Source organism: Corythoichthys intestinalis, chromosome 8, assembly GCF_030265065.1.
Source record: "Corythoichthys intestinalis isolate RoL2023-P3 chromosome 8, ASM3026506v1, whole genome shotgun sequence".
NCBI lineage: Eukaryota > Metazoa > Chordata > Actinopteri > Syngnathiformes > Syngnathidae > Corythoichthys > Corythoichthys intestinalis.
The window spans coordinates 49,396,116-49,408,570 of record NC_080402.1 but is presented as its reverse complement, the minus strand read 5'-3'; the positions used below and the strand labels follow the sequence as shown (position 1 = coordinate 49,408,570).

The 12,455-nt window shown below is 40.0% G+C and overlaps 1 protein-coding gene across 1 annotated transcript; it reads right to left on the bottom strand.

Annotated features, from left to right (window-relative positions):
• cct4 (chaperonin containing TCP1, subunit 4 (delta)) lies at positions 1 to 12,279 on the bottom strand. Its single transcript, XM_057844271.1, has 13 exons — positions 11,983 to 12,279; positions 11,536 to 11,588; positions 11,382 to 11,471; positions 11,202 to 11,310; positions 10,472 to 10,736; positions 5,841 to 5,973; positions 5,626 to 5,765; positions 5,458 to 5,554; positions 4,952 to 5,062; positions 4,728 to 4,858; positions 1,005 to 1,239; positions 194 to 307; positions 1 to 116 (listed from the first exon to the last, which is right to left on the bottom strand). Exons 1-13 carry the CDS (start codon positions 12,098 to 12,100, stop codon positions 102 to 104), a joined length of 1,611 nt encoding a protein of 536 aa, XP_057700254.1. The 5' UTR covers positions 12,101 to 12,279; the 3' UTR covers positions 1 to 101.
• Between the last annotated feature and the right edge of the window lie 176 nt (positions 12,280 to 12,455).

The window sequence follows — 12,455 nt, the reverse complement described above, 5'->3', positions numbered from 1 at the left end:
TTGTTGAGTTTCACAAAGAAAAAGTCTTTTATTAATTTATGCAACCTATGAAGAGGATCAGTAACATGGCCAAGTCGTGTGACCTGAACCAATCAAGCACTTTATCGGGTGTTCACCTGCAAACAAAAGCGCAACAATGAATAAAATATGAAGGTGATGAAAGTAAATGTGTGAATGTGGGGCACAGTCATACCACATCATCGATTTTGAGAATGCAGCGGACTGTCTCAGTGGCCAAGGTGAGTGCGCTGATGGACACCAGCAGAGGTTGCACCACCAGCTCTTCCAGGATGTTGGAGATGCCACCCTGACAATGCCACAAGAACAAGTATAGCAGGCCAATAAGTAATTGGCAGAAAGATGAAATGCTCCATTCAACAGAGCATGTATGCGCTGAGCACTGGCATTTTATAGCTAGCTAACTAGATCTATTTTCAGCGACAATCAAGTATCAATGGACTACATGCTGAACACTAGCATCTATATAGCTAGCTAGCCATATCGTTCTATTTTCAGAGAGAAAGTATTGATGGACAGCGCGCTGAACTCTAGCAGCTATATGCTAGCTATTCATAGCGATCTATTTTAAGGTATCAAAGCAAATAATGAATGTTTTTACATTCGTGCCATGGAAAGATGAAATGCTCAAATTGACGAAACGCATATTTCACCTCAAAATATTCTGTCCATTGCAGTAATAAAGATTTCTTTGTAGTTGTTGATGTGTTGCTGATTTTTAAGCCATTTGTTTAAATGTATTTACACCTGTGGTCACAAATTGATTAAATATGATATATATCCACATTTAACACTGTCTGTTCCACTTCTAGTTTTTTTTGTTTTTTGTTTTTTTTTTTTTACATTTTTGCTGAAAATTTAACATTTGAATGAAAACCGTTGTTCTTGACAATTGACTCCACCGGCGATTGACTCTACTGTGTCAAAACAACTCCTCTTACCTAAAGTGTGGTTAGGGTGTGAAATGAATACAGTGAGCAAAGTACCTTGCGCACATTGATGCCAGCCATCTTATCTCCCTGGGCGTGCCTGTTGCGGAGTTCGGTGACAGTGCAAATGGGGTTGAGGCCAGCGTTCTCGGCCAGAGTGGACGGGATCACCTCCAAGGCATCGGCGTACGCCCGCACGCAGTACGCCTCCATGCCGGCCAGCGTGCGAGAGTACTCGGCGAGACGCACCGCCAGCTCTATCTCGGGGGCGCCGCCGCCCGCAATCAAAGCCCTGTGGAGACACAATAAAGTGGAACATTGATTTCCTTTGTCATGTCACGAAACTGCAAGACAGTGACATGTGTGAGAGCTCCTTTCTCGCCAAGTTCATGTGACAACAAGGCGTAGGCATACAGGAGCATTTCAACAATTAATATGCCTCCACTTGTTACGCCCCAACACGATGGAAATGTGCTGAAGCGCCTTTGAAGGAGGTTCAGGAAGAAAAACAAGAGGATAAAGAATGCTGAAGGAAAATGATACACTATTAGGGGTGAGAACCTCTGGGTACCTCACGATACGATACTTTTTGCTATGCAAGGCTCACGATAATGATAATCTCACGATATAGTGATACAACAATTATCGATACACAGGTCAGGAAATCATTTTAGGATATTCTACAAAGCTACTAATAAATATGGTAATATAAATTATAAAATAATATGGCCGTTAGTGGCCGCCAATGTCAAGCAATCAGTTCATTTTGGGGCATTTCACATAATTTCCTCTTGATTTTCAGTCACTATCTTTTTCCTTTTGGAGCATTTACAGGCCACTTTCTGTTGATTTTGAGTTACTGAAAAGGAAGTGACACAAGAATGTCCCCAAATGAATAAGAAGTGGCTCAAAATCAGCAGGAAGGAACCTGTAAGTACCTTAAAATGAACAAGAAGTGATAAATGCCCACAAAAAACTTTGAAGTCTTTGTATACTCTGGTTTCAGTGTCAATGGGTAAGTTCGCATGGGTAGTTTTCCTTCATCAGATTGAAATCAATCATATTAAGTGATTAGGATTTGATCTGTAGACATGAAGTTTAAGTGAAGGGACTCACGTTCAATTCGAGGCCCCAGCTGATTGTATTGGTCTTTCTGACATACGCATTACACTACTCTCTGCCACTACCTGAAGTGTGCAATGCTGCCTTCAAATGATCTGGGAAAGATGAACCTAACCACTTGCTAATTGGTAGTTACAAGTATATCCTGTTCATGTGCTTTTGTTGTCGTAGAAAAAAAAAAAACAGACACTGATTTCTCTTTGGTTTATTGCGAGGGAAAACGGTTTTACCTATTAATCCATCAACTACAGTAAGAGATTGCATCAAAATGCAAATGGTAAGTATTTGTTAGTAACTGAACATTTTAGCAACCACTTACCGTATTGGCACGAATATAAGACTTTTTTGTATTTAAATAAGACTGAAAAAGTAGGAGTCGTCTTATATTCGGGGGTCTAGACATTAAACCCATTCACGACGCTAGATGGCGACAGATATCATTGAAGCGAATGCTGAACTTGAGTAATGCTCTGTCATGATAGATCTCAGCTTCTCTCAAGTTTAACCAGTTTGCATTATTTTATTGCAATGTTTTTCCTTCATGTTTTTCCTTATTCAGATTTGTTTCAAGATTTACAGTCAGATCTCACTTTGATGGTTAATGCAGTTATTGCAATTTTGTTGTTTTATCACAATAGATTGGTTTATTTATATTTCAAAAACCGGAAGCCATTCATTTACGAATGTGATTGCACTTTAGTTTACATAGTTTACATTCAAAGATTTGAATTAGGCAAAATAACATGCTTTTTGTCTCAAATATATTGTTATAATCATTTGTTTCAGATGTTCTGTAATTATTTTCTGTATAAAAATTAATTTGGTGTTCAAAAAGTCTTTTTTCAAACTTCAGTCTTGAAAAAGAGGGGGACGTCTTATAATCAGGGCCGTCTTATATTCGGGCCAATACAGTAGTTAAAAAAAACGGTGCAAATTGACGATAAATAAAAAAAAAAAAAACGTAGTTTCTTACCATTCACAACCTCTAGTTCACGTGCTGCCATTTTGAAAAGTAAACGGTCATTTCATCTCGGAAACTGGGGTGTAATAATAAAATCCCACTTATCCAGTAGAAAATACGACTTAAGAGGGTGTTCACATGCAATTTTCCATTTGACAAGTGGTATTTACCATAATTATGACATCACACGAAGGCAGCATAAGAGAAGAGGTGGAAGAGGTGCACTTCCTGCTTTACCCGTGTGCTCTCACGTAGTAGGAGCCCATGCACAAACGGCATAGACTCCGTCTTACAATCTGATCCAAAATACAACACGATTCAGGTAAATCCAATTGGCTAAGGTATTTATACGAGACATTTTTAATCGTATCGGCCTTGCAATCGGATTATAAACAGGATTTTTGGAACCATTATAGCTAATGGTGTGTGAAATTTTCCGATTCTTAGATTATTTGCGATTCGGCCGCTGAAGATTCGACAACGATTCACTAACATCGATATTCCGATTATTTAAATATGCTAAGTAAAGCGGAACTACAACACAGTCTGTGCGGTCTTCGGGACGCAATGAGGAACAGATCGAGAGTGAACACCCACAACTAATGCCGCTAGATAAAAAAAACGCCGACAGCCGCTACAAACAATGCCCAGTTGCTAAGAAGTAGGCCCACATAATGCTACGGTAGACATCACATGTATATAGAACTAGATGCGAAATGACAGACTCGCCTGCGTTCGTAAACAGCCGCCATCTTAAAGCAGTAGACTTTTCAGGAAAGCTCTGTTGTGGCGAACCTTCCGAGTGAACCTAATGAACTTTTTATCTATATTACTCATAAATTGGCAAAATCTTGACTTGGAATCCATCTTTCAATGGTGAAACAGTTTTAAAACTTTCACATGTCGAAAGTAGACAGAAGAGAAATTATGGAATAACGGGAGCAATTTTAACAACTTTAAAGGTTGATTCACAACATGAAATTGATTGAATGTAGCTTAAAGCTGCTGATACAGATGGGGACTTGAGTATTTTATTTACTGTTTTGAACTGTTAACTTGATACTGAAATAGTTTATTTAAGCCTGAAACATTAAAAGCAGGCTGGGGGTGGGGGGTTGCACATCAATAATCAATTTCTTATCGAATCGTAGCCTCTGAATCGTAATCGAATCGTGAGGTGCCCCAAGATTCCCACCTCTAATTATAACGCAACCACCGACCGCGCTAGACGTCCAATCCAGTCAAAATAAATTACATGTCTATCGGCGTCAATGGCAGCCAGTGATCTAACGTAAACACTACTCTAATGGATGATTTTGGTAGCAATCTTTTTTTTAAACAGTGACACTTTTTAAAAACGATATATTGATTCTTGGTGGGAGCATATCAATAACCTTTTGGGCTAAAAAAGATTGCGATACATCACCTTTTCGATATACTGTATTGTCACATACCTATACACTATCCAAAAAAGCTTTTGGTTAGCAACAGCATGAAATATATACTGTAGGTCATGTCTATCATAAAAAAAAATGACCAAACTCTCAAGAAGCCACGCCTTAAAAGAAATTCTGAGATTTTGCTGACGGAGTTTTAGGCTATGTATTGCCGTTTGTGTTTTACAGTGTATTCTTCTTGTGTCTACACTCTAGATCTTGTTCCAACATGAGCGAGTAAATGAGCATGCAGCAACCAACCTCTTCTTGACCAGACAACGGATGACGCACAAGGCATCGTGGATGGATCTCTCGGCCTCTTCGATCACCAGCTTGTTGGAGCCTCTCACCACAATGCTGACTGTCTTGCCTGGATTGGAGCAGCCAGTAATCTAAGGACAGCAGGATTTTATTTTATCAATTTATTTTAAACAAACAAAGCAGCATTGTCTATATTTTCTTCGCTGGCATGATCGCGAACGTACCTTGATGAGCTTGCCAGAGCCGTCCAGGTTGACCTCCTCTGCCATCTCGGCGGCGCCGAGCATCTCAGGAGTGAAGTGGTCGATGTGGGCAATTGGTTTGGTCCCAATGGTCTGAGGAGAGATTTTCTTGGGCCTTAATATACAATGTTCCATTTCTCAGCCCTTATAAAAGCATTTACGATATTCGCTTATTAGAAAAATTGTTTAATACAAGTGTTTTGTTTTCTCTCCCCCTCCTTTGTTCATCTGCGCTTTCAAATGACGACCACCCAATGAGCTCTGTAGCATTTGCTCGACTATGAGAAGATAACCACATTGCCCAAAAGTCTTCAGAATTCCTCCTATTGTTTGTGTTAGCAGGCACATCCAAATAAATACAAATGAATCAGTTCCAGTATGAACTAAGGAATTAGTTTGAATGAATTCAAATTAATTTATAGCTAAAACCCACTACAAATGTCTTTTGATAACTTTGGATGACCACTCTGTGTTTTTGATACACTCACCTTACAGATGAACTCGATGTCCTCCCTCTCAATGTCCTTCACCACCATGATCTTCATTTTGTTCAGGAAATGCAGAGCCAGGTCGCTCAGAGCATCCCTGTGGTGACATTTGGGTTAGTATCCCGACTTTCATACTTTTCTTTTTTGATCCTTTAATCTTCATCCTACCTGAGGATGGACTTCTGAATAAGCAGCACGTTGCAGCCGGCCTTCTTGATCTGCTTGACCATGTTCAGGATGTAAGCGCGCTCCTCACGCAGCACGCGGTCCATCTGAGCGTAGTCCGACACCACGATCTGGTTGTCCATCTATGCCGCACCAAAAAACTGTTCCATTGCATTCGTTCCATAGTTTCAAAGTTCAAACTTTGAACGGCCACTCACGTCAGTTTTGGGCGGAGACAAGCAAAACTGGATGAGGCCGATCTTGGCCTTCTCCACTCGACTGACACCGGCACTAGCCACCCTCTGGGTTAGCACCAGCCCGTCCACTAGCTCGCAGTCGTCAATGGTGCCCCTAGAACACAAAAAACAGCAACGGCGGTCAGAAATTCTGTCAAATTTACATATTTTTAAATGCCTTGTACATTTGGTTTAAAGCTTAAGGCCTGAATTTTGACAAATTTATTGACTTTTAATGCTTTTCAACAACCCGCATAAACCCTAAACACGCTAAGGTTAGATCGGGCCTAAAAAAATCCAGCCCGACCCGGCCCAGCCCGCGGGTATTAAAGCCCGACCCGATCAATTCACTTGATGTGCAGGCCCGAGCCCCAAAAAAATGTAATGGATGCGGACTCGCGGAGGGTAAGATTAAAAAGGGGGGGGGGCCACGGCGTTCACGTGCGCAGACATCCACAGCACCTTCTCTGTTTTATCCCAGTTATTCCGTAGTTTACATCCATGCATCGTTTTAGTATACATATGGCGGAAAACACAGACTGAAAAAGCAGTTTCTGCTCTTGCACCCCTTTTTAAAATAAACTGCTGTATTTTAAGGCAAAAGAACTGTTGTGCTTGATAGAACAATATGTCTATATGCTGCCATAGCAGATTCATGGCGCACTAAGCCTCCGAACTATTTTTAATTTGTCCGTTCTACCCTGAAAACCCCCGTTTACAGATGTTGCGCAATTAATTTAGCATTATTAATTGATGTCTAAATTTTAGTTAAAAAAAAAAAACAAACGACTTAAAAAAATTATTTTCTCGCATATTTTAAACTTTTAAACGAATTACGTCACAATGAAAAATTTGGCGTCCGTAAGAAAGTCACGGATATCTACGTCATTACTATCGCTTAATTGTTTTTTTGTTACCGTCGCATTTTCCCCGATATGTAAGATGCTAATCGATCCAAACCAAAAAAACTGAAAAATAACGTTTAAAAGAATAACTATATGAAAAAGAAAATCTCAACCACTCCTTGTTGTCTGCGATTTCTGCATCACGACCCTTGTTATATCACCACGTTTCACCCATAAAATAAAAAAAATCCAGCTGTGGCCATTCACAGCTGTGTCTTGACAATCAGTGATACATGCTACATGGAGTTTTAGGATCGAAACAAGGTAGGTATGCGATAATATCTTGTTAAAATCGTGGCGTCTTTAATTCTGCTCTCGCGTGTTCTCGCCTCTAATTAGGGTTTTGCTGTTTAAATTTTTTTTTTTTTTTTTTTTTAAATGCCTTCCTTTTCAAAATTTTTATTCCCCTAGAAATTTGAGATTTTAAGCTTTCCAATGATATATCACACATGCATTTCGGACAATTTTGAAAGTTGGCCAAATTGAGGGTCACAGAGCGGAACTTCAAGTCACCTGAGTGTTTTCCGCCATATATAAATACATTTTTTTTTTTTTTTAAAGTTAGCGAGAGAGAAGTCCGGCCTGACCCGAAGGTACCGGTAATTGAAATTTTTTGGCCCGACCCGGCCCATAATCCGGGTCAGGTCAGGTCGGGTTTAAGATCTATCCTTTAACGTCTAAAACACGCAGGCAATTCTGCTATTGTGCTAACATGCATGGGCGTCGGCAGACATCTTTCAGTGGGGTACGTGCCACAATATTGAACTGCAGTGTCCTAGTATAAAATTCACCGGTTAAAAAAATTTTTTTTTTTTTAAATAACTGGCGTTTAAATCGAAAGAGCATAATCTACAGAATGCTCCTTTTTAATACGGTCAAATTACATGGCTCCTTTATATGGTAATTTATGCACGTAACTTTGGCTGTGATAGGCATACGAGTTGAAACTTGCGCGAAGCACCTTCAGTAGATATGCCGCTTTCATGCATGTCGGGAGATCAGTGTCCCCAAGGTGAAAAATCATTCTGATGTGTTGTAAAGTCGTAAAGCAGGATAAAACCATGGTTGCTACAAAGACGAGTAGCCCATTTTAATGCTTCAACGATACATCACAAGTAGACTGACTGTTTGACGCTTTTTATAGACTCAATGTAAAAGAGAATCCTTTTTTCGATTCCTCCATCAACATTGCGCGTGCTGATTGTACAGTCGACGGTGCAAATTACATCTTCCCACCTGCTTAGTTTGGGGCCAGATAAACTGCCCATCCTTGTAGATCGTTTTTACCTCTGTGTTGATATTGGTTTGGTCGCCTATTCCCATGAATTGTGAATTTAAATGGTACAATGGTAGTAATGGTAATCTTTACTTTTATCAAGCAGTTAACTGTGGTACACCAAACTGTTCGCAAATTGAAGTAGGAGATTAGCTGCTTTTATCTTACTGGCTATGAATACAATAATAATCAAGTGGAACTTAAGAGAGGAGAGGCTCTCACTCAAAAACTGTCTAATATTGTGTTAAAATGATATGTGGTATTTGAACTATATCAATACTGATTCTATTTATTGCAATTTGTTTATATGACAAAATTAATAGAATCATTCTGTATGAATTAATTGCTTAACTTTGTGCTTCAAGATGTATTACTTTTATTTCCATTTGATTCAAACAGCAACACTCTTGCAAATGGATATTACAAAGTTATTTGCTCGCAGCAAGTACATATCAGCCAGCAGGAATGAGAGAGTTAAGCTAAGTAACCCAACTAGGCAACATAAACCACTTTTAGGTCACAACCTACCAGTGGAGAAACAGATTAATTGCATAACAGTTAGTGATTTATCCCCATTTCTGTCGAGACAAAGTAGAGCATCAGAGGGCAGGAAGTGGAAAAAGAGAGATGGAAGTTGACGAGCATGAGCAGAAGTGAATTGACTATCAACAGGGGATGTCCCAATTTTGATTATGAATACTGATGGCTGGGGGAAAAAAAAAAAAAAAAAAAAAAATCTTTTTTTTAGGAACTTGCCGTTTGGTCAAGTGACTTTGGTCAAAATGAAGGGTCAGAATTAGGCCTGAACGATATATCGTTTAAACATCGCCATCGCGATGTGCGCATGCGCAATAGTCCCATCGCAAGGACGTGCGATAGTTTTTTCATTTCATTTTTTTTAATCCACAAACGTTTGTTTGGAGAGGGAAGGAGAGCGCACAGATTCTCTTTCCCTCCAGCAAGTCATCGGCTCCTCCCCCTCCCCCCGCGGCAGCGGAGTGGAGGGAGGAGGGGCCGAACAGCAGAGCGGAGGGAGGAGGGGCCGTTTTCAAAGTGAAAGCAAGCAACACGTTGAATAGGGAAGACTGTCTCCAAAAGGAGTTTTGGAAGTATTTTGGCAAGAAAAAGGACTATAAGGGACAAAAAACAGCCCTGTCGACAATGCCTCGCCATGGTTGCATCAACAAGAAGTAATCTGTCGAACATGTGGGACCATTTAAAACGCTTGGTATCTATGCATTCCTGCTAAGACCTTCCCATCAGAGGCTTTTTAGTACAGGTGGGAACATTGTTACGTGCCAACGTTCTTGTCTCAAGCCTGCAATAGTGGATAAACTAGTAGTCTTGGCCAAAAACCTATGAGACCCAGTTGAGAATTGCTGAGCAAGGAAGGTGGACGATATGCAGACAAATACATAACACAGCTGGAGGAATGTCTTTTCTTCTTTTTATTCATGTGACAGCTATCAGGAAGGCAGGAAATTTGGTTCTGTTATTCATCAGTTATTTGCAGTTATTCAGGTCAATTATTTACAAGTTCAATTGAGTTTCTGTTTCTTTTATATTTAAATTTATTGTAAATCGTATTTTTCAAATAACTATAGTACTGCTGCACATAAAGTTTTGACACTTAATATTTTTGTTTAAATATTTTTACAACTTTGTTGCCGTTTTGCAGTTTTATATTGTAATATTTTGTGTAAACAGCTCAGGGGACTAATGCACTTGCACTTTTATTGGCCAGATTTAATATTTAAGTTCAAATATGTTGACAACTTTGTTGTTTTACTGAGGTTTTTGTTTATTGTTATAGTTTGTGAACAACTCTTTTATTTGTCATATTTAATATTTTTGTTCAAATATGTTTACGACTTTGTTGTTATTTTACAGAAGTTTTTATTTATTGTTATATTTTGTCAAAAACTTAGGGGACTAATGCACCTGCTCTTTTATTTATCATTTAATGTATTTGCTGCTGTTGAAGTGTAAAATATTGTGTTCAATAAATGATCTATTTTGTGCAGACATGGCTTCCTGGATCCCTTCATAAAGCAATCTTCATCATTCACAAATGAAACGGTATTATATGAATACACTGTGGTCACGGTGTATCAAGTAAAGTATTTCCAAACAGCTATTCAAGTCATCTAGTGAAAATTTCTTTAAAAAAGATTTTAAAAAAATATATATAATATCGCAATATAATATCGCAATATATTGCAACCCTCAAAAAAATTGCAACAATAGTTTTTTCCAATATCGTTCAGGCCTAGTCAGAATAAATTAAATCACATATATTAAAAGCGCTATTTCTGACTTTTTGTGCTAAAAAACCATTTGCTTGCTTGCCAGTGCGTCGCTGTACCCCAGTACTGTATTAGGTCTAGTGACGCCCTAGCTAACATGATTGCCAAAGACCATGCGCGTCTCACCCAAGCTTCTTAATGACTTTGATGTCCTGCAAGTCGACGCCAGTGGCGGTGGTGGGGTCGATGACTCGCATCACAGCATCTACGCTCATGGGCGCAAGTAGGCTGGAGTACTGCGACACCACCTTGGAGCACAGTGATGTGGTGGCGCTGTTGAGCAGCGTCTCCCGGTCGCTCAGCTCCACGGGCCGGCTCATGGCAGTCAGCACCTCCACGCCTTTGTCCACCGCCTTCTGGAAAGACTCCGATATGATGGTGGGGTGGATGCCTGCGGTTGGCGGGACAACACAGGAGAGGATGTAGGTTTAATTGATTGCAAATAATGTGCTGTTTTCCTGCTGAGTGTGTATTATCATCACGAAACTTGTGATGTCCTTGTAGTCTCGACAATTATGTGCTCGTCTGTCATGTTCATTCAATATTCTTGGAAACCTTTTATTTATTTATTCATTCATTTATAACTTTTTAAGTTTATAGACGAAAACTTTTGAGAATTGTCGACTAAAACTAGATGAAATTTGTTTGAGTTTTTGTGGACTAAAACTAGACGAACACATTTTGAAATGATTAAAATTAAGTATTTTCATCCAAAAGACCAAGACGAAAATTAAAATGGCTGCCAAAAACAACAATGATGGATACGACCCAAAGTATTAGGTCTTACCTTGGTGTCAAATCTTAAGAAATAACAACAAGCACAATATAATTTTTGCTAAGATATTGCATTTCTTACCTTTTTGGAGCAGTTTGGAGCAGGCGTCAAGGAGGGCGCCGGCAATCACCACCACTGAGGTGGTGCCGTCACCTGCCTCGATGTCTTGCGCTTTGGACAGTTCCACCAGCTGCAACAAACCCAGTCGGTTATGAGTGCGCACCTGTAGGGAGTGAACGCCGCTTCTGGATGAAAACGTACCATTTTAGCAGCAGGGTGCAGCACTTGCATCTGCTTCAAGATTGTGGCGCCATCATTAGTAATGGTCACATCACCTTTCTCATCCTGGATCTGAAACGGTGGAGATCGTGGTGCTGAGGAGTCATTGAAATGATGGTGTGATGCCTTCACTTACCATCTTGTCCATTCCTTTGGGCCCGAGGCTGGTTCGGATTGCATCTGCCACAGCTGTCAAGAATCAGATTAATCAGAAACATGAACATTGTTTTACATACTCAAGTCCATTGAGGTATAGGCTTCATCTCAACTGCTTCAAAATTGACTTTTCATTCATTTTTTGCGGCAACGTTGGCTAATTTACCCAGGTAGTGATCAGTTGGGTGTAACTGATCATTATGACGTTATCAATTAAACATTGAAAACTGAGTTAAAGACTATAGAGAACGAACATGACATGCCTCCTGCTGCTAATACATAATTTTTCAATCGCGTTTAAGATATTTGGGAAATCTAACGGTAATCCAGGCCACAGCGATGACTCGACTTGAAATACAACTTCCTTCAAAGCCAGCTTCTTACATGTAGTACAAGAATAATTTAAGGACTTTTCGGCGTTTTATACCTTTGGCTGCAGAGATGTTGCTGAAGCGGATCTGAGCCGGCTTGTCGCGGTCCACGTACGCCCCTCCTTTGTTTTTGCCTCCGTTTGAAGCCTTAGATACAGCCATTGCTTCGGGCATCGCGACTGACTAATCGATGGAAAACGTTGGGGGGACTGTTCAAAACAGCACCGATGTGTCCCAGAGATTAGACGTCCAGTCTGGAATCAGGATGAATAAGGATTTTGAAAGATCCACCCGGCCCTGTTCAGAAGCTTCCAGAGCAGGCGGGAGGGGCAGAGAAAGAGGTCGCATAAAAGTGACGTCAACAGACTGTACTTGCTGAGCACCGATACAAAAGATCGTTTAGGGGGGAAAAGAATAAATACACGCATTAAAAACCGAATGAAGAGTTGAACTCTAGAACTTGAATGCATCCTGTGCTGTCTCAAAGCTCATATAACAAAAATAAAAATGGAATTGACCGCGTAATATT